This window comes from Adelges cooleyi, unplaced genomic scaffold (assembly GCF_023614345.1).
Source record: "Adelges cooleyi isolate 19-005CV unplaced genomic scaffold, UGA_ACOO_1.1 ACOO_flye_CR_arks_rails_tigmint_CR_PRNA_55, whole genome shotgun sequence".
Lineage (NCBI taxonomy): Eukaryota > Metazoa > Arthropoda > Insecta > Hemiptera > Adelgidae > Adelges > Adelges cooleyi.
The window spans coordinates 834,116-858,247 of record NW_026096241.1 but is presented as its reverse complement, the minus strand read 5'-3'; the positions used below and the strand labels follow the sequence as shown (position 1 = coordinate 858,247).

The 24,132-nt window shown below is 28.6% G+C and overlaps 2 protein-coding genes across 3 annotated transcripts in view; both read left to right on the top strand.

Annotated features, from left to right (window-relative positions):
* LOC126842587 (uncharacterized) overlaps positions 1–13,190 on the top strand; it is a 33,201-nt gene extending 20,011 nt beyond the window's left edge. Inside the window, exons 2-6 of the mRNA XM_050579628.1 lie at positions 905–967; positions 4,748–4,825; positions 4,907–5,011; positions 5,221–5,335; positions 12,901–13,190. Coding sequence (XP_050435585.1) covers positions 914–967; positions 4,748–4,825; positions 4,907–5,011; positions 5,221–5,335; positions 12,901–13,181 — 633 coding nt within the window. The 5' untranslated portion in view covers positions 905–913 and the 3' untranslated portion in view covers positions 13,182–13,190. The remainder of the gene's footprint in view (positions 1–904; positions 968–4,747; positions 4,826–4,906; positions 5,012–5,220; positions 5,336–12,900) is intronic.
* A 7,572-nt stretch (positions 13,191–20,762) lies between these two features.
* LOC126842590 (uncharacterized) lies at positions 20,763–23,541 on the top strand. Of its 2 annotated transcripts, XM_050579632.1 has the most exons (5): positions 20,800–20,886; positions 21,558–21,614; positions 21,875–21,979; positions 22,180–22,318; positions 23,281–23,541. In XM_050579632.1, exons 2-5 carry the CDS (start codon positions 21,567–21,569, stop codon positions 23,538–23,540), a joined length of 552 nt encoding a protein of 183 aa, XP_050435589.1. In that variant the 5' UTR covers positions 20,800–20,886; positions 21,558–21,566; the 3' UTR covers position 23,541. The 2 variants fall into 2 exon arrangements, with proteins under 2 accessions (XP_050435590.1, XP_050435589.1); XM_050579633.1 differs by lacking the exon at positions 21,558–21,614 and having other exon boundaries at positions 20,763–20,886.
* The last annotated feature ends 591 nt before the right edge of the window (positions 23,542–24,132 follow it).

Here is a 24,132-nt window from a genome sequence, read left to right as displayed (position 1 = left end):
CTAGAAGTTTGTTATCGTCATAATATCTTGAATAAAGCATATTTCCCTTAAGTCAACACAAAAACGCCAAGTGTTTACAGGCAATCTAAATAAATACGACGTATGTGAAGAGTCGCAAATCTAACCAACAAATGGCAACCCGAACACCACTAACAGTATTAGTGTGATTTTTAGTTTCTTTGCGTTAAGTTTAACAAATATAAAAAAGTAAGCGATATTTGAAATTATTTTTCGTAAGACAATGGTATACATAAATGGTTTTCTTTAGATGTAAAAAAATATTTTTTTTTTCTTTGCCAACATAAAACCATTACAACTGACACATATTTATATTTTTTGCCCCTCGAAAAATAATTAAAATTTGGTAACGTTTACATTTTAACGTTCAAACTATACCATTTTTTATTTTATAAAGTATCTAAATTTTTAACTATTTTTCGATATTTTTTAAAAGGCTATTATCTCATTAACGTATTGTATCATGTACCTATATTTTTCGTTTTTAATTGGAAAACTAAAAATAAGTGAATGACAATTTTTGCTGTTCGATAGGATTAGAATTATTCGATTATAAAATTAAAAGCGAAGGAATTAAACTTTTATAATTATTAAATCAAATAAAGTAAAGCACAAATAATAATACACAAAAAATACGACAACAGTATGAATAACAGCATATTTAGATAATATTTTTTTTCCTATTTAGGTGATGATGTTTTGAATTGCACTTTAATGGTTTTACACTTTTATATCATTTTTTATGTTCAAGATAGACTTTTTATTAAGAACAACTGGATATAAATCATTAAAAAAATTGTAAAAATATTAACTAGAACAAAAGTTGTTTAATTTGTCAAATTGATATAATTATTTATACAAATTGATGAGCTTTTTATTGTTTTAGGTATTTACGATGAAATCCAACACAAGTTTTGCTCTATTTGCAGTGTGTTTATTCGGTCTTATCGTAAGTAAATATACAATTTGGACTAAATTTCAACTATTCCATTATAAATGTTGATTTTGATCCTTTCCTCTCAATATTATTATACCTACCACTTAGTATTATTATTTTCGTATATATTTGGAATAGAAAAATGAATAGTTAATATTATATCATTATAATATTTTAATATCTATATTAGTTTTATAATATTGTGCGAATGTATACAACTATTTAGGTATGGTCTTATTTTTTTAATAGAAATAAACATAATTTCACAATGTTTGAAGAGTCTTAGGGAGATTAATAGGATTTTACATTTTATATAAAATATGATTGAAAATAACTGTGGTGAATCAATCATCAATCATAAATGTATGATATCAATCTTGGTACCACACAAGCTATTAATTTCCCTATAATATTGCGCAATCACTAAAATTCCCAGAGCCTCTATAAGTTTATAACGAATAATCTATGTGGTGCTCCTATTGTGGGGCTTTCTCCTCATGTACATATTTTATTAAACATTTTTTTTTTTAAATACTTACTTTAAATCATTTTTTAAAGATTGTATTTTCTCATAAAAAGCGATTTAAATTTTAAATAAAACAAATTTTCAAATTTCATTATTAATGTTTATTTTGATAAATTCCGCGCCATAACCTCATACAGTGCCTAAACTGCCAAGAATACGGGCATACAAAATCCTACTGTGCACACCCAGCTAGATGCGTCCGTTGCGCAGAATACTGAACTTCAAAAACTGCGCCATTCAAACTATCACGAGAACAATCATCAATTTACTAAAAATAACGAATATACACTTAAGACCACACAACCCGCGCAAACTCCACCCAACCTCAACCCAACCTCTCAAAAACCTTTATATGCAAAAATCACAGCTAACCAAGATTATGAAACTCCTACCACAACTTGTAATGGTACTTGTCTCCTACTTACCAATTTCTTGAACGATTTCAAAGCTATAATAAATCCTCTTCTATTCCTCCTAACTACAGTACTCAACAAATTGATTTCTCAAAATGACAAATAATTCTCCGACATCAAAATCACTACTAATACTTCTCTGGAATGCCAACGGTATAAAAAAACCATCTAGCTGACTACAACAAACCCTTCACGAAAAAAGAATCGACGTAGCTTTAATATCCGAAACACACTTAACTGAATCAATGAAAATTTACATACCAGACTATAAAATAATCCACACAAACCATTCGGATAACACATCTCACGCTGGTGCAGCAATTCTTGTCAGATCTAGTTAAAATTTGATTTATCATTCACAACAAAAAGAAGACTACCTTCAATCTGCAACTATACAGCTAACATTGGACCACTCCCCTATCACATTGACCTCCTGTTATTGCCCACCAAAGCATAAATTAACTGTAAACCAATTTCATCAGTTTATTAACACATTGGGAAACAATTTCACAATAGGAGGTGACCAAAATGCCAAACACAGACAACGGGGCTGCCACTCCAACTCACCTCGAGGTAATACCCTCCTCCACGTAGCAAATACATTAAACTACCACATCATTGCTCCAGACAATCCAACTTATTGGCCGACATCTCCAAGAAAACGACCAGATATCTTAGATATATTTATTAGCTAAATACCAAAACGTATAGCCAGTTGGACAGAAAATCTTTCACATCCCCTCTCTGATCACTCGCCAGTCATTCTAACTCTTAATACAGAACCACCGATAAAAACACCACCCCCTTCACTAATAAATGGAAAAATAAACTGGTCACTTTTCCAAACAAATCTTACTGAAAAAATTAATCTAAATACCCGTCTAGAATCACCAAATGAATTAGACAATGCCGTATAAATATTTACAAAAACCATTCGAAATGCAGCCCGGAGCTCGTCCTCGCCAAAACAACCTAATCGTAATCCGGCGCAAAACCTAATCCCGACACATACAAGGACGCTTCTTCAAAGACAGCTAGCTAAACAACGATCTGAAGACTTTGCTAAACACACATCTAGACTATCCGTAAAAGATAACTCCCTTTGGAAAACGACCCGTAATATATTAAGAATTAAACAAAGCTCATCTCCCCTTATTAAACAAGACGGCAGCTTAGCCATTGATGATAAAGAAAAAGCTGAGACTTTCTGTGAACACTTATCCAATGTCTTCAAGCCCTTTGACACACCCAACACCACTAGCGATGAAGAAATCAACCAGTTTCTGCAATCTCCACTACCCATGGACAGACCACCAAAATACTTCTCTCCCAGAGAAGTGAAGGCAGTAACACAGAAATTCCCTCTGGGTAAATCTCCCGGATTCGATCTAATAACACCCGGAGTAGCTCGTAAACTTCCACCGAAAGCAATCATTCACCTAACACACTTACTAAACGCAACTCTAAGACACTCATACTTTCCAATCCCATGGAAGTCCTCAATAATAATTATTTTTTCAAAGCCCAACAAATCAAGCATCATCTTACAGACCCGTCAGTCTCCTTCCTTTTTTCTCCAAGCTATGCGAAAAACTAATTTTGAAACGAATATATCCAATTATTAAAGATAAATCAATTATTCCCGATACCAATTTGGATTCCGAGAATCACACTCAACAATACATCAAATTCATAGAATTGCAGATACAATTTCCAGCTCGCTAGAAAAGAAGCTTTATACGTCTGCAGTATTCCTAGATGTCTCGCAAGCGTTCGATAAAGTATGGCACCCAGGGCTCTTATATAAATTAAAAACCTTACCGCACAACCATATAACTTATTTTTCAAATCTTATCTCAGCGAAAGACACTTCGCTGTCAGATCTGGAGCAGTGCTTTCCAATATTTCGCCAATATTAGCTGGCGTCCCCCAAGGTTCAGTCGCGTCTCCTACGCTACATAATATTTACACCTCTGATCAACCAACTCAATCAAACACTAACGTTGCAGAATATGCAGATGACAAAGTCATTTTCACAACTCATAATGATCCAACGATAGTCTCAACATCAATACAAAACCACTTAGACTTTCTCACACCTTGGTATTCAAAGTGGCATGTTAAAACAAATTAATCTAAATCCAATTATACAACCTTTGCCCTGCGTAGCGGTATACCTCCATCTGTTTTCTTAAACAACAACGTAATACCAGTCGCCCATCATCTGAAGTACCTAGGACTTTTCTTTGACAAGCGGCTGACCTGGGCAAAACATATTCATGAAACAAAAATCAAACTAAACAACCGCCTAAACCTCCTGAAATATATTCTCGGAAAAATCTCCAAAATTAATTTAAAGTCCAAAATTCTATTATACAATACACTCCTGAAACCAATCTGGACATACGGAATCCTATAGAAGATTCAACAGAAGCCTCCTCAATCATACCAACACACTAATTTCCAATCTATCCTTTCCCAATCTCCCTGGCAATCCTGCAAGTAGACTTAAGCGAAACTGGCCGAGAGATTTCCTAAGATCCTAATGTAGTATAAAGCAACTAACCTTACACGTCGGAGTACCACCACTGGGTGTTTTCTCCAATCAAGAAATCTAGCAAAATTATATTTATCCATCATCAGTTACGCTTATTGTACATAATTAAAAAAAAGTTTGATAAATTCCTCTCAATATACCTATTTCTCTTATACCTACCGCTAAGTATTATTTTTTGACGCCACTATTTTATGTTAATAAAAGTGGTTAAAATTAAAAAAAAAACAATTGTGATATCTATAATATTGCTTTTAGTGAAGTGTATAATACTACTAATATTAGTTTATGTCTTCCAGGCTTCTTTGAATGGTTGGCCTATGGGAATAGGCGGTAGCAAGGCATCAGGGACATCAGAGACATCAGATTCCTTACCCGTAACTATAAGAAACTATATAGTTATTTAATAAATGTGAATATATAAAAACTAGTTAGTACTTATATATTATGTCTTTTAGGTTTCTTTGAATAGTACGCCCATGGTACCAAGCGGTGGCGAGACATCAGGGACATCAGAGACATCAAACAACTTGCACGAATCTATAAGACGCTATATAATAAATGTAAATATATAAAAACTAGTTCGTACTTATATAGGACAAGCACTAATGATTTCCAGGGCCTCTTTAATTTCATAATACATTCTCTTTGATCTATCTTAAGTAAAACTGCATGACTAGTGTACTTTAATACATTGGGTATTTGACGACAGTCGACAAGAACCGTATGTTATACTCGTAATAATACAAATACTGATATGTGGGTCTTTCAGATTTTGACACACAAAGATGAAAACACATTGACCGTGGCTGTACAAAAAACTATAAGAGCTCCTGATTTTCTGAAAAAATTAGATGATTTCAAAGATAACGTTTTTATAACAGTTTGTGAGTATTAGAATAATTATATTTCTCTAATAAGCAAACCGAAAATATGGGTATTAAAATGATCCAATTTCAATACTGCAGACTACTGTTCCTTTGTTTGGATTTCTTAGGAAACTTATATTTTTTTAATTCTCAGCTGTATTTGCTTACAAACCAAACTTATCGGGTAATTTTTTGAACGCCCTACATCAGATCACTCATAAAATAATTTGCTATAGCTCTATCAACTTATACAACTTAAATGACCACGTAAACCGTTAAAGAATCACCCGGTTTTCAACATACTTGTTGATTAAAGAAAAGCGGGTTTTTTTTACAGTTGTCGTTTTTGACCAAATAAGCCAGACAAAAATGTCGACTACTTAGAGTGGTCCGATTTCAATTCTGTAAAGATACATAGAAGAATTCACTGACAACTTAACTAGGTTATGTAGGAAAGAGATTTTTAATTTTTTTATAAAAATAATCGGATTTAAGTATTAAAAAATTGCAAATCGTATTTATTTAATTACAAGAAATAGGCATTTTTGAATGAGATACAGCTTTCTACATAACATAGTAGAGTAACCGAAGAACTTTTCCCAAGATTTGAAATTGGACCATCCTATGTAGTCATTATTTTTTCTGGCTTTATGGTCTAAATAAAACCAAAATTGCTTTTACTCATAGAAATAATGTTTTAAATTAAAAATAATACCTTGTAGCTTTTACAACTATCCTATAAATTAAATTACATGGTCGAAATTTATTAAAACCTCTTTTTTTTTTTTGTAAATATTGCCTGTACAAAACTTCTTAATAACAGACCGCATACAATCCCCTTAATTAAATCTTTGGCAACATTTTTTTTTCAACAAATGTTTTATATTCGAATGTTATCGTCAAGTTCGTTTTCTACCAATGGTTGTTTTCCGATTTACGCCAACATATATTACATACATAGTTATATAACATAATATAACTAATATTTATTAGTTAAATACAATAATCAGACCATACCTGAAATATTATTTGTTTACAGATTCGAAATTTCTATTAGACCCAGAATTTATTGCACGGGTTACTGAGGCCAAGAACCAAATTCGTCTTGGTGGATACCAAGAATCTGAAATACGTGATGCTTTATTTAATATAACAATACAAAAATTAAAAGAGAAGCTGAACAAGAATGAGTTAAAAACTTTAAAATTTACTGCAGATACCGAAGACCTAAATGAGGTCATCACTGATTTCATAGGAGATGTGAATATTTTTTTATAAAACACAAGTGTTGATGATTTGTAAATTATAATACATTTGTTTTGTTTGGTTGTTGGAGCTTTATTGTTTATTTTTACATAATAAACTATAATATATTAAAAATCGTTGTTTATATTTTAATTTGTCACGTATAGTTAAACAATACGAACGGCATTATGTATTTCCTGCCAATTGTATTTACTTTATTTGGCCAGAATAACCATTTATTATCTATTGAAGATTTAAGGTCAATTTTAAATGTCAATAATAATTTAAATATTAATTTTAAAGGTGGAAAAAAGATCAATAAGATCATATATGGCCCTAAGGATAGCTTATGAGTTATGAGTCTAACTTATTTAAAATAAGTTTTTATTTAGCTTACAAATATTTCTTGTTAAGGGGATTGAAAATGGGCTTTTTTTAAGTTGTTTTACATAGGCAATATTTAAGGAAAATTGGTTTTATTAGTTTCGACCACATACATTTTTCTATGAGTAAAAGCCATTTTAGTGGAATAAAGTGCTTTTGTTCTGACAAAATTTTGAGACCGACTATTATATAGGTATTTAAAGATATATCAGTAACATGCTATCAAAAATATAAAATGGCTTTAATTAACTTACAACGTTAAAGTGGAAACCCTAATAGAAAACCTAAAATATACAGCTTTTTTTTTTCTTATTTGATTTTTTGTATAAACACTGTGTGTCAATATATCAGCTCTGACAGCACAACATATGTGTTAACGGCATTACTAAAGCACAAACATGTTGTGGAAAATAAACTATGATAAACAAAAATACAGTATACGTTATCAAAAACGTTAAAAAAATGGAACTACAAATCAAGTATCCTCAATACTATCATCATTAATGTAAAAAAAAAATAACAATTTCAGATCTACATAAAGTTTGTTCAATAAATACTGTCTACAACGAAAACCTTGAAAACTAGTATATGCGGCATCCTTTTAAATTTCGACTTGCCGGTTGGCTCTTAACTACTATAGAATGGGAAATATAGTAAATTTGTAAAAAAACATCTTTATATTCGCATGGTATTATTATGCGAATATAAAATATATTTTCAAAAAAATCTTTGCCAAAGATGTACTTAAGTGCGAGAGGCTGATTTTTTTTAAAAGGTTGTGATAGTCTGATAAAAGATTGAACTACAAATAAAATGTCCTCAATACTATCATAGTTAATTTAAAAACAATTTTAGATCTACATAGTGTTTATTCAAACAGTACTGTCTAAAACGAAAGCCTAAACACTAGTATATGCGGCATCCTCTTAATTATCGACCTGCCAGTTGGCACACATATCATAATATACTTAATAATTATTATTAAGTTTATAGTTGTAGTTTTATGTGTTTTTATTCACTACTACAATCTTATAAGTTACTACAATTTCCAACAATAAGCAATTATTAAATACAATTTAATCGCTATATTGGGTAGTTGAAATAAAAGTCATTAATCTAGCTCATATACATACACATGCAATACTTTTTTATATCTAAAAGACCCTTTTATGTTTAATAAAAGTATTTTATTTCTTAAACTTGAATTACAATTTTAGTTAAATCATTGATTGCAAATACTATTTATAATCATTGGTTAAACCTTTTTTTTACACATAAGCAAACGATACATTTTTTTACATTTTATAAAGTTGTTTTCCACTATTTTTGTATAGCTTTAATTTTGTGTTCTATCACACAAAATATTCAAACAATTCCATACGATATTATGTTATGGTTTGTTGTATATCGAAAACAAGTTGGTTTTCTTAAACTATTTTTGTTATGTCGTTTGTTTATTCAAATGTTTCAACTATATTACAAAAACTATGGTGAATAACTATTTTGAACGTTAAGATACATAATTATTGTACACAATTTTCCCGATATAAACATTTATAATTATTATTTTATACAATATATGGTATACTATCATGCCATCAAATTCAAATGTTCAAACATGAAAATATGAAAAATGTAGAAATCAAATATTAATACAAGATGTGTCCAAAAACCAACTTGATTTCTATGAAAACTGTGTTTGTATTACAAGTATTACAATTCTGTCAAGGTTAAAACTTAAAAATTTGCGTTGTTCACAGTCATTTTCCTTTTTTCAAGAAGATACAGAATGTATCGTTGGTTTTTAACACGCTGATATTATTTTTTTTACAAATACATTGATTCAAACTTGAATAAAAAATGATTGTTGAAAACATAAAAACTGATTAAAATGACAAGAGTAGTTATAGTTTAATGTCTTAAGGCGTGAAGAACATATAATAAGAATTCTACTTTTAAAATAAATAGTAGGGATTCATCTTTAGACCATGGACAGCAAAATAAACTGTTTAAAAATATGTTTGTTCCCAACTTTATTTTACACTTGTTAAAGAGTTGTTCCCTCCGCATTGGGCTCGATGTGAGTACAGGAACAAAAAACCAAAAGTCCTTTTTTTGTAATCTAAAAAAAACATATTTAAAAAATACAAAAAAATGTCCTATTATTGTTTTTAATCAAAAAAACATGCCTATTTTTTTCTGTACTCTCCATATAACTTTAGGTGTGTTACATTCTTCTAAGTACTGCATTAGGTACACCGACCGGACAAAGTAAGGCGTAAAAAATTGAATACGGTTGGTCTAGAAGGTTGTTATCGTCGTATTATCTTGAATATAGCATATACCCTAAGTAAATACAAAAACACCTAGTATTACAGGCACTCTAAATAAATATGATGTATGCGAAGAGTCGCAAATCTAACCAACAAAAGGCGACCCGAACACCAACAAACAGTATTAGTATGTTTTTTAGTTTCTTTGCGTGAAGTTTAACAAACATAAAAAAGTAAGCGATATTTAAAATAATTTTTCGTAAGACAATGGTATACATAAATGGTTTTCTTTAGATGTAAAAATTATTTTTTTTTTATTGCCAACATAAAACCATTACAACTGCAACATACGAGTATTTATACATTTTTTTCCTCGAAAAAAAAATAATATGTGTTAACGTTTACAATTTAACGTTCAAACTTTACCATTTTTAATTTTATAAAGTATCCAAATCTTTAACCATTCATCGGAATTTTTTAGAACACTACTATCTTCTTAACGTATTGTATCATGAACAAAAGTTATTTAATTTGTCAAATTGACATAATTATTTATACAAATTGATGAGCTTTTTATTGTTTTAGGTATTTACGATGAAATCCAACACAAGTGTTGCAATATTTGCCGTGTGTTTATTCGGTCTTATTGTAAGTAAATATACAATTTGGACTAAATTTCAACTATTCCATTATTGATGTATAGTTTGGATAATTTCCTTTTAATATTCTTATACCTACCAATAAGTATTATTATTTTCGTAAATATTTAGAATAGAAAAATGAATAGTTTATATTATTTTTTTTTTTTCTTAGTAATAACCTCATTATTTTTATCTCTATATTAATTTTATAATATTATGCGAATGGTTATAACTATATAGGTATGTTCTTATTTTTAAATTGAAATAAACATAATTTTATAATGATTTAAGAATATTAATAGGATTTCACATTTTATATAAAATATGATTAAAAATAACTGTGGTGAATCAATCATAAATGTATGATATCAATCTTATTATCCCACAATCTATTAATTTCCCTATAATATTGGGTAATCGCTAAAATTCCCAGAGCTTCGTTTTTAACGAATAATCTATGTGGTGCCCCTGTCTATGTGGGGCTTTCTCCTCATGCTAATCATGTACATATTTTATCTTAAATTTTGTTTCACAAATACTTACTATAAAATATTTTTTACAGATTATATATTCTAATAAAAAACGATTTAAATTTTTAAAATAAAAACCAATTTTAAAATTTCATTATTAATGTTTAGTTTGATAAATTCCTCTCAATATACCTAAATATTATTATAATACCTCAAATTCTCTTATACGTACCGCTAAGTATTATTTTTTAACGCCACTATTTTATGTTAATAAAAGTGGTTAAAATTAAAAAAAAATACAATTTTTCTTTGACTTATCTCCATTCAAAAATTATGATTTTTTTTTGGACATACATTTTTTTCCAAAAAAAAATAACAATAATAAAATCAATACTTGTTAATATTTGATTAAAGTTAAAACTTATAAGTGTGTGTAACAAATATGTAACCCACATATTGTGCCTGTATCAATGGATTTAGATGATATTGTGTTGAACAACCGCATATGCTTGCGCGCTTTTGTGATATCTATAATGTTACTGTTAGTGAAGTGTATGATACTACTAATATTAGTGTATGTCTTTCAGGTTTCTTTGAATAGTTTGCCAATGGTACCAAGCGGTGAAGAGACATCATCGACATCAGAGCCACCAAACACCTTGCCCATACCTATAAGAAACTATATAATAAATGTAAATATATAAAAACTAGTTTGTACTTATTTAGGTCAAGCACTTATGATTTCCGGAGCCTGTGTAATTTCATAATACATTTTCTTTGACCTATCTTAAGTAAAACTGCAAGACTAGTGTACTTTAATACATTGAGTATTTGTCGACAGTCGACAATAGCTGTATGTTATACTAGTAATAATACTAATACTAATATGTTGGTCTTTCAGATTTTGACCCACAATGATCGAAATGCATTGACCGTGGCTGTACTAAATACTTTAAAAGATCCTGATTTTCTGAAAAAATTAGATGATTTCAAAGATAACGTTTTTATAACAGTTTGTGAGTATTAGAATAATTATATTTCTCTAATAAGCAAACCGAAAATATGGGTATTAAAATGATCCAATTTCAATACTGCAGACTACTGTTCTTTTATTTGAATTTTTTAGGAAACTTATATTTTTTCAAGTCTCAGTTGTATTTGCTTACAAACCAAACTTACTGGGTAATTCTTTTAAAATAATTGCAAATTTGTAGTGTTTTTTTTTAAACATATTTTTGACTAAACTGTATAACTATATGAGACAATATTTAAATTTTTATCTTTTTTATTATTTGCCATAGGCTTATCAACTTATAAAACTTAAATGAGCACGTATATTTTTAGTTAGCTTTATAAATTAAGAATAATTTACTGAAAAAGTGAACTGGTCGATAACCAGTTTTGAATAAATATTTTTGTGCGGTTGAGATAAGAATAACTCTACTCTCCACCCTTCCTACATTTTAAACTTTAATAATATTAAAACTATCCATTCAAAAGTGGTTATCGACCAGACAAAATGGTCAGCTAATTATTGTTAATTTAAAAAGTTCAAAATATGTGTACGTTATTGTGACGTTTTATCTTAACTGAACTAACAAAGTACTGAACGCACGCATTGACAAGGTTAGACTGGTTTATTGATAATACTGACGCTCGACGGCGACACAAAATATAATATTGTGGTGTATATATATAAATATATAAATTATAACAGATGTCAGATAATACTATTGGTGCATAATCTATTGACAACCGATAGCACATTTTACTTACATACATAGCAGTTATCATTTGAGCTTCAAAATCTAATAAAGCTCAAGAAAATACTAATAAGGTATAAATTTAAATAGGTATTATCGCATACAGTACTATAGAATAAATATACAAATTTTCAAAAATAAACACTACAAAATTGCAATTATTTTAAGAGTAAACTAGTGTAAGGCATTAGAGAATGACCCGGTATTCAAATACTTGTTGATTGATGAAAATTTTTTTTACAGTAGTCATTTTAAGCCGAATAAGCCAGACAAAAATGTCGACTCAAATCGTATTTATTTAGTTACAAGGAGTAGGCATTTTTGAATGAGTTACAGCATTCAACACAACATAGTAGAGTAACCGAAGAACTCAAATCTTTTCACAAGAATTGAATTTGGACCATCCTATGCAGTTGTTATTTTGGCTGGCTTTTTGGTCTAAATAAAACCAAAATAGCTTTTACTCATAGAAATAATAATTTAAATTAAAAATAATACCTTGTAGCTTTTACAGCTATCCTATAAATTAAATTACATGGTCGAAATTTATTAAAACCTCTTTTTTTTGTAAATATTGCCTGTACAAAACTCCTTAATAACAGACCGCATACAATATCCTTAAGTGAATCTTTGGAAAGATTTTTTTTTTAAATAAATGTTTTACAATCGAAAGTTATCATGAAGTCCGTTTTCCACCAATGGTTGTTTTCCGATTTACGCCAACATATATAACAATATGTTATATAACTAATATATATTATTTTAATACAATAACCAGACCAAACCTAAAATGTTATTTGTATTCAGATTCGAAATTTCAATTAGACCCAGAGTTTATTGCACGGATTAACGAGACCAAGGACCTAATTATTTTTGGAGTAGATGAAAAAGATTCAATAAACCAAGATAATAAAGCACGTATAACTTTATTCGATATAACAAAAAAAAAATTAAAAGAAAAGCTGACCAAGAATGAGTTAAAAACTTTAAAATATACTGCAAAACCCGAAGACCTAAATGAGATCATCACTGTGTTCATAAATGACATAAAACGTTTTAAAGGTAACACAGGTATTCATGGCATGTAAATTATAATACATTTGTTTTGTTTGAGTGAAGCTTTATTGTTACATAATAAACAATATATTAAAAATTGTTGTTTTTATTTTAATTTGTCACGTATAGATAAACTATACACACGGCATATTTTCCGTGAATTTAATTTAATTTATTTGGCCAAAATAAACATTTATTATCTATTGAAGATTAAAGGTCAATTTTAAATGTCAACATCAATTTAAATATCAATTTTAAAGGTGGAAAAAAAGAACAATAAGATCATATATGGCCCTAAAGATAGCTTATGAGTTATGAGTCTTACTTATTTAAAATAAGTTTTTATTTACCTTACAAATATTTTTTGTTAAGGAGATTGAAAATTGGCTGTTTCTCAAGTTGTTTTACACAGGCAATATTTAAGGAAAATTGGTTTTATTAGTTTCGACTACATACATTTTTCTATGAGTAAAAGCCATTTTAGTGGAATAAAGTGCTTTTGTTCTGACAAAATTTTGAGACCGACTATTATATAGGTATTTAAAGATATATCAGTAACATGCTATCAAAAATATAAAATGGCTTTAATCAACTTACAACGTTAAAGTGGAAACCCTAATAGAAAACCTAAAATATACAGCTTTTTTTTTTCTTATTTGATTTTTTGTATAAACAATGTGTGTCAATATGTCAGCTCTGACAGCACAACATATGTGTTAACGGCATTACTAAAGCACAAACATGTTGTGGAAAATAAACTATGATAAACAAAAATACAGTATACGTTATCAAAAACGTTAAAAAAATGAAACTACAAATCAAGTATCCTCAATACTATCATCATTAATGTAAAAAAAAAATAACAATTTCAGATCTACATAGAGTTTGTTCAAAGAATACTGTCTACAACGAAAACCTTGAAAACTAGTATATGCGGCATCCTTTTAAATTTCGACTTGCCGGTTGGCTCTTAACTACTACAGAATGGGAAATATAGGACCCGGAAAATAAAAAATATTTTCTCTTAAATTTTGTTAGATTAACCCCGAATATACTTTACAAAACTTTACGAAAAACGTATTTTTCAGAAAAAAGCGCACGTCGAAAACATATTTTGGTTTCCAGATGTCTTTTTAGTATTATTTGAACATAAAAATATGTTGCCGCAAGTATTTTTGATAGCTAAAAAATTAGGTCATCGGTTGCTGTTTGTGCGAATCGTTGTTGATTTTGACTGCCCAGATGTGTGTATAAGGCACAAACATGTTGTGGAAAATATAAAAAAATGTAGGATAACGTCAACGCTGCTATCTTTAGGTGAATAGCAAAACAAAAAATTTAATAGATTTGGGAAACTCTATTTTAGGATTCATTATATGTGATTGAAAATTACAGTCTTGCCAATAATAGTATATCGCATATATGTATGTTTAATGAACAGGTTTCATGTACTTGTACACTGTCCACCGAATTGTTTTAATTAAAACTAAAATTATATCTCCTATCTTTTTTTCAACAAAGTTTTATTTGTAGTATGTTTCTTTTTACACCTTTGTTTAACACAAGTCATAATTACAGACAGGAAAATATAGGACCCAGAAAATAAAAATACAACGTGCCTAGATTTTGTTAGATTTATACCGAATATAAATTAAATAGGCAACTTTTTATATTAATTTGTAACATTACGAAAAATGTATTTTTTCTACCAAAAAAAAAAAAAGCTCGTTGAAAACATATTTATGTTTTTAAATGTGTATTTAGGCATAAAAACAGAATAAGAATTTAAATTTGAATGTTTGTTTGGTTCATCCTAAAAAGTTGCAAAAAACGAAATTCGACTCTTTTCGTTGGGGCAGTCGAAGTGTGTTTTTGTTTTGCTATTCTCCTAAAGATCACAGCGATGACGTTATCTTACATTTTTATACATTTTCCACAACATGTTTGTGCCTTAAACACATCTGAAAAGTCAAATCAACAGCGATTCGCACAAACAGGACGCAAAAACATGTTATTGTGCTCAAATAATAAAAAAACACTTTACCTAGAATTTGTTAGACTAACCCCTAGTTTACAGGGACCCAGAAAATAAAAATAAAATGTGCCTAGATTTTGTTAGATTTATACCGAATATAAATTAAAGAGTGTAACTGAAGGGTTGTATTTTTCATAAATTTGTATTTTTATTATACATTTGTTTTTTCCAAACGTTAGGCAAAAAAATTTATGGTCGTGAATTTAGGTCATGGCGGTGCTGTTTTTGCCAGATGGTGATCTTTTTGCGAATAAACACATGTAAACCAAATATTTTTCGTAGTTTTACCAAAATCGATTTTGAATGTCCATATGTGGTAACGGCATTACTAAGGCACAAAGATGTTGTGGAAAATATACTATGATAAACAAAAATGTAGGATACCTACGTTATCGCTGTGATCTTTATGCTATTTGAAAAACCTGTGTATTATAGTAAATTTGTAAAAAAAAAAACCATCTTTATATTCGCATGATGATATTAAATATTATTATTGGAGAAGTATCCTCAATACTACCATAGTTAATGTAAAAATAATTTAAGATCTACATACAAATTATTCAAACAGTACTGTCTACAACGAGAGCCTAAAAAACTAGTATATGCGGCATCCTCTTAACTTTCGACTTGCTAGTTGGCACACGTGTCATAATTACAGACAGGGAAATATAGGATCCAGCAAATAAAGTTTTCTGTTATAATTAGTTATGCGTGGTTAAAAATTACTGTCTGGCTAAATATATAATATCGCATAGTTTAATGTATATATTTTATTGTACCTATATTTCTTTTTAGACATTCGTTTAATTGTTTTATATCTTAAGATTCAAAAATAGTAGCATCACCGAAATTTTTTATAAATTTGTACTTCGAAATTCCCATATCTGTATGCATATGTTTCTGTATAGTTTTTAAGCAGCAATTATAATGTATGCAGTACGGTTAACCGTTAAAATTCATTTAGTTGCATTGTTCAAATAGTCTTTAAATGCAAGTTTTTGAACTTAGCTTCAACTTTTGAATTTAATAAGTGAACTTGCAAACATTTTTATAATAAATATCGGATAAATTAAATAAATGTGTTGTTAAAAAATGTAGTAACTAATAAAAGATTATAGTAGTGAATAAAAACTCATAAAACTACAGCTATAAACTTAATAATGATTATTGAGTATATTATGACATTTGTGCCAACTAGCAGGTCGAAAGTTAAGAGGATGCCGCATATACTAGTGTTTTAGGCTTTCGTTGTAGACAGTACTGTTTGAATAAACACTATGTTGATCTAAAACTATTTTTAAATTAACTATGATAGTATTGAGGATATTTTATTTGTAGTTCAATCTTTAATCAGACTATCACAACCTTTTTAAAAAAATCAGCCTCTCGCACTTTGGCAAATATTTTTTGAAAATATATTTTATATTCGTATAATAATACCATTTAATAATACCATGCGAATATAAAGATGTTTTTTTACAAATTTACTATAATACACAGGTTTTTCTATTCGAATAAAGATCATAGCGATAACGTATCCTGTCATAGTATATTTTCACAGCATGTTTGTGCCTTAGTAATGCCGTTAACACATATAGACATTCAAAATATTTTTTGGTAAAACAACAACAATTCGCATAAACAGCACCGCCATGACATAACTTTTAATCTTTTTGGCAATCATAATGAGCTTGCGACCGCATGTTTTTGTGCAAAAATACACATTTGGATAATGTTACAAATTAATAAAAAAAAGTTGCCCTCTTTAATTTATATTCGGTATAAATCTAACAAAATCTAGGCACATTGTATTTTTAACACGCTTATATTAGCTTCACTTGTATGTACGTTTGTATGTAACTATGTAACTAAAAGAGATAGGCAACCGAACGTACATGCGTGTATTCATTGTTGTTTACCTGAAGTTTTCAAGTAATAGAGACACGTATGTACTAGAATTAAAAAACACGATTTTAAAGCACAACGAACTAAAAAGTGCAAAATAAATATAGTTAAAAAAAAACTAAAAAACACGCTTAAACAGTAAAATAAACTAAAAAGTAGAAATAATTTTCAATATAGAAATCAATTAATAAAAAATAAATAGTATTATTGTAAAAAAAGCGTGGGGTGCTACATATATCAGTTCTTGAAAAACGCCCCACACTTTTTTCACAATAATACTATTTATTTTTTATTAATTGATTTTTATTTTCTGGGTCCTATATTTCCCTGTCTATATTTATGACTTCTGTTAAACAAAGGTGTAAAAAGAAACATACTACAATTCAAATTTGTTGAAAAAAAGATAAAAGATACAAATTTAGTTTTAATTACAACCATTTGGTGGATAGTTTACAAATCCATGAAACCTGTACATTAAACATACATATAGATTAAACCATGCGATATACTATTATTGACAAGACTTTAATTTTTAATCACATATAATGAATCCTAAAAAGAGTTTCCCAAAATTATTCAATTTTTTGTTTTGCTAAAGATCTCAACGTTATCCTACATTTTTGTAATTTTTCTGCATCATGTTTGTGCTGTAAACACATCACATCGGTATGGCATTTGAATAGAAGAAAAAATGATTAACAAATGGAAAATTTGCAAATCAATCTGATTTAAGCTGTTTGCCTAAAATTTAATTTTTATAATTTGTTCAAACAAGGTTGATGTATTATCAACACATTTAATGTAAAAATAACAATCTAAATGTAGTTTTTCCAGACAATAGTGTCCACAACGAAAGCCTTAAAATCTAGTATATGTGACAGCCCCTTAACTTTTGACAAGCCAGTTGGCTCAGAACTACAGAAGGGGAAATTTAGGACACGGAGAATAAAAAAATAGTGTGTCCAAGATTTGAGGGGTTGTATTTTTTATACATTGAATTTTTTTTTATAAATTTGTAACTTTACAAAAAACGCTTGTCGAAACATATTTTCGTTTCCAGATGTGTTTTTGTATTATTTGAACACAATAACATGTTTTCGCGTCCTGTTTTTTGCGAATCGCTGTTGATTATGACTTTTCAGATGTGTTTAAGGCACAAACATGTTGTGGAAAATGTATAAAAATGTAGATTAACGTCATCGGTGTGATCTTTAGGAGAATAGCAAACCAAGTATTTTTCTTAAATCGCACGGCTCGTTGACTTGTTTTCAAAATGTGAGCCTCTTTTGAACATTTTGTATTTTATACTTGTATTTTTCGTTTTTAATTGGTAAATTAAAATTAAGTAAATGAAAAATTTTACTGGTCGATAGGATTAGAATTATTCAATTTTAAAATTTAAAGCGAAGGAATTAAACTTTTATAATTATGAAATCAAATAAAGTAAAGTAAAATTAAATAAATAATAAAAAATAAATAAGTAATATTTTTCTTTTTATTTAGGCGATGATGTTTTTATTTGCACTTAACTGTTTTTACATATTTTTTGTTTTAAGGTTACTATTTATAAAAAATAATGAGTTTTTTATTGTTTTAGATATTTAGAATGAAATCCAACGCGAGTGATGCACTATTTGCAGTGTATTTGTTCGGCCTTATTGTAAGTAGATCTAGATTTTGGACTAAATTTCAACTATTTCATTATTAATGTTTAGATGGATTTCCTCTCAATATTTTATTACACCTACCGCTAAGTATTATTGTTTTCGTAAATATTTGGAATAGAAAAATGAATAGTTTATATTAGCTTTTAAATTCTTTTTAGTAAAAACCTCAATAGTTTAATCTCTATATTCGTTTTATAATAATATTCAAGTGTATAAAACTACATAGGTATGTTCTTATTTTTAAATAGAAATAAACATCATTTCATATTATTTTAAGCATATTTAATAGGATTTTACTTTTTGTATAAAATATGATTGAAAATAACTGCAGTGAATCAATCATCAGTCATAAATGTATGATATCAATCTTGGTATCACACAAGCTATTAAGTTTCTTATAGGTTCGTAACAAATATTCTATGTGATGCCCCTATCGTGGGGATTTCTCCTCATGCTACTCATGTACATATTTTATTGTAAATTGTTGTTTAAAAATATTTACTGTTAAACATTTTTTACAGATTGTATGTTCACAATAAAAGCGATTGAAATTTAAAAAAACAAATTTTCTTTGACCTATCTTCACACGAAAATTTAGATTTTATTAAACATTAATTTTTGCCAAAAAAAACAAATAAAAACCAAAAATCAATAATTGTTAATATTTTATCAAAGTTGTGATATTTGTGATATTTTTTGTGATACTCATTTGTGATATTTTTAATAATACTGCTAGTGAAGTATACGATACTAATATTTTAGTGAACGTCTTTCAGGTTTCTTTGAATAGTTTGCCCATGGTACCAGGCGGCGGCGAGACATCATGGGCATCAGAGACATCAAACACCTTGCACAAATCTATAAGAAACTATATAATAAACGTAAATATTTAAAAACTAGTTTGTACTTATTTAGGTCAAGCACTTATGATTTCTGGAACCTCTTTATTTTCATAATACATTTTTTTTTACTTATCTTAAGTAAAACTTCATTATTAGTGCACTTTAATACATTGAGTATTTGACGACAGTCGACAAGAACTGTATGTTTACTAGTAATAATACTGTTACCAATATGTGGGTCTTTCAGATTTTGACTTACAAGAATCCAGAACAATTGACCCAGGCTGTAATGGATACTATAACAGCTACGGATTTTTTGAAAAAAATAGATGATTTAAAATATGATAATTTTGTATTGGACTGTGAGTATTATTATAATTATATTTCCCTAATAAGCAAAGCGAAAATAAGGGTATTAAAATGATCCAATTTCAATACTGAATACAATTACCAGACCAAACCTGAAATATTATTTGTATACAGATTCGAAATTTCAATTAGACCCTGAGTTTATTGCATGGGTTACTGAGGCCAAGGACCAAATTCTTCTTGGAGTAAGAGAAAAAAATCAATTAACTCAAGAAAAAAAAACACGTGAGGCTTTACTCGATATAACAAAAAAGAAAATAAATGAGAAGAAGGGCAAGAATGAATTAAAAACTTTAGAATTTTATGCAGATACTGACGAAGAATTTAATGAGGTCATCACTGATTTCATAGGAGATGTGAAATTTTATGTATAAAACAAAAGTGTTGATGATTTGTAAATTATAATACATTTGTTTTGTTTCATTGAAGCTTTATTGTTTATTTTTACATTATAAACTCTATATGAAAAATCGTTGTTTTAATTAGTCACGTATGGTTAAACAATACACACGGAATATTTCTCGCCAATTGAACTTACTTTATTTGGCCAAAATAACCAATTTTTATCTATTGAAGATTTATGGTCAATTTTAAATGTCAATAATAATTTAAATATAAATTTTAAAGGTGGAAAAAAGATCAGTGTTATAATATGTAAAATCAATATTTACGTTCAACGTAAATATGTAATCGTAAAAAATTGAATCCGATTGGTCTAGAAGGTTGTTATCGTCGTAATATCTTGAATATAGCTTATGCCCTAAGTAAATACAAAAACACCTAGTATTACAGGCACTCTAAATAAATATGATGTTTGCGAAGAGTCACAAATCTAACCAACAAAAGGCAACCCGAATACCACAAACAGTATTAGTGTGTTTTTAAGTTTCTTTGCGTGAAGTTTAACAAACATAAAAAAGTAAGCGATATTTAAAATTATTTTTCGTGAGACAATGGTATATATTATATACATTACAACCGAAACCTATTTATATTTTTTTTCCTCGAAAAATAATTAAAATGTTGTAACGTTTACAATTTAACGATCATACTTTACTATTTTTAATTTTATAAAGTATCCAAATTGTCAAGAGCATTTTTTAGAGCTATCAACTTCCGAACATTTTGTATCGTACACCTACATTTTTTCAGAAAAATAGTAAATTAAAAATAATTGACTAACAATTTTTAAAATTTAAAGCGAAGCAATTAACCTTTTTTAATTAAATAAAATAAATTAAAGTATAAAAAAATATAATAATAAATATACAAGAAATATGCAAATAGAATCAATAACCGCATATTTAAATAATTTTTTTTTTCTATTTAGGCGATGATGTATTTAATTGCACTATACTAATTTTGCATTTTTCTTTTTTTTCGGTTCAAGATAGTCATTTTAATAAAAACAACTTTTAAAAAAATAATTAATAAAAAAATTTCTATTATTCAATAAAAAATGCGTTGTTTTAATAGCGCTAATGAGTATTATATAAATATTCATACAAATATTCACTAGAACAAAAGTTATTTAATTTGTCAAATTGGCATAATTATTTCTACAAATTGATGAGCTTTTTATTGTTTTAGGTATTTACGATGAAAATCAACACGAATGTTACGCTACTTGCAGTGTTCGGTCTTATTGTAAGTAATTATAAATTTTGGACTTAATTTCAAATATTTCATAATTAGTGCTTAGTTTGACAAATTCCTATCAATATACCTACAACTTATTTTCTTTGACCTATCTCCAATTAAAAAATTTAGATTTTATTGAACATTCATTTTTAGATTTAGATGATATTGTGTTGAACAACAGCAGATGTTCGAACTCTTTTGTGATATCTATAATAATACTGCTTGTAATGTGTACGATACTACTAATATTAGTGTATGTCTTTCAGGTTTCTTTGAACAGTTTGCCCATGGTACCAAGCGGCGGCGAGACATCAGGGACATCAGAGACATCAAACACCTTGCACCAATCTATAAAAAGCTATATAATAAATGTAAATATATAATAACTAGTTCGTACTTATATAGGTCAATCACTAATGATTTCCGGAGCCTCTTTAATTTCATAATACATTTTCTTTGACCTATCTTAACTGAAACTGCAAAACTAGTGTACATTAATACATTGGGCATTTGACGACAGTCGACCAGAACTCAATGTTATACTAGTAATAATACTAATACTTAAATGTAGGTCTTTCAGATGTTGACTCACAGATCGACCAAGAGAATATTAGCTCACAGATCGACCAAGAGAATATTAGAATCGACAGCATCTCCTGATTTTTTGGAAAACAAAGATTTTATAAACGATGATAATTCTATAAAAGCCTGTGAGTATTGAAATAATTATTTTTCTCTAATAAGCAAAGCGAAAATAAGGGTGTTAAAATGATCCAATTTCAATACTGAAGAGACTAATGTTAACCGAGAGAGCATATCACCGAAAGTATTAAATTCAAAAAGATCTCTAAAAGATGTACTTTTTTAGAATAGTAGAAATTAAAGTGTAAAATTATCACAAAAGGTAGATTTAGAGTATATTAAGAGAAATTTAAATTTAGAAGAATGCGCCTATTGAAAAACACATTTCAAGTCAAACCTTTGTCAATTTTATCAATTTCTAAAACCCAAACTTATAAATGTCTGTAACTTTGTGGAAATTTGCGTAACAATGAGCTGCCAAGCCAGCTTGAAAATGTTATACCGGGTAATTCTATTAACGTCCCACACCCGTTTACTCATAAAACAAATATCGAGTATTAATATTGAAAAAATTTCAATTTGTATTTATTAAATTACAAGAAATTGAAATTTTTGAATAAGATTCTGCTAACAGCATAACATAGTAAAGTAGCCAAAGAACTCGAATCTCATTACAAGAATTAAAATCGGACCGTCTATGTAGTCGACATTTTGGTCTAAAATAAACCAAAATTGCTTTTACTCATAAAAAAAAATGTTTTAAATTAAAAGAAATACCTTGTAGCTTTTACACATTTTCCTATAAATTAAAATACGACATGGTCGAAATTTATTAAAACCTCTTTTTTTCGTAAATTTTGCCTTTAGAAAACTCCTTAAAAACAGGCCGCATACAATCCCCTTGAGTACATCTTAGACAAACATTTTTTTTAAAAATAATTATTTATATACGTATGTTATCATCAAGTCCGTTTTCCACCAATGATTGTTTTCCGATTTACGCCAACATATATTACAATATGATATCTAACTAATATTTATTAGTTCAGTACAATGACCAGACCAAACCTGAAATGTTGTTTGTATACAGATTTGGAATTTCAACTAGACTCAAAATTTATTGGCTGGGTTGCCGAGGCCAGGGACCAAATTCTTCTTGGAGCAGCAGAAAAACGTTCAATAATCCAAGATGAAAAAGCACGTGATATTTTATTCTATAAAACAAAAGAAAAAATAATGCACATGCAGGCCATGAAGGAATTCAGAACTGTTGAATATTATGCAGATAACGACAATACACTAAACGCGATCATCACTGAATTCATAGAAGAGGTGAAACATTATCGATAAAACTGAAGCATTGATGACTTGTAAATTATAATACATTTGTATTGTTTGATTGAAGCTATATTGTTTATTGTTCACACAATAAACTATATATTAAAAATCGTTGTTTATATTTTAATTTGTCACGTATAGTTAAACAATACGAACGGCATTATGTATTTCCTGCCAATTGGATTTACTTTATTTGGCCAAAATAAACATTTATTATCTATTGAAGATTTAAGGTCAATTTTAAATATCGTCCCGCCGTCAACAAAGCAAATACCGAGTGGCCACTGAGTGGCCGGCATGTGACTAAAACCAACACAATATGGCATGCGACACATCATGTAATATAAAATACTTCTAAGAACAGTGGTGTTTTGAGAATAAAATTCTTACTCAAAACAATGTTTCACATGCCATATGTTGGTTTTGGTCACATGCCGGCCACCCAGTGGCCACTCGGTGGACGCAAGTGTGGCCAGATACCAAAAAAATTTGTTACATATCAATTCAACAAGATTTTTTCTCCCGATTTCAAATCTGAACTTATTTTTTTCGTTTGACAATTTGTTAATAAGATACAAGTTCTATTTTAAAAATTAAAAATAAA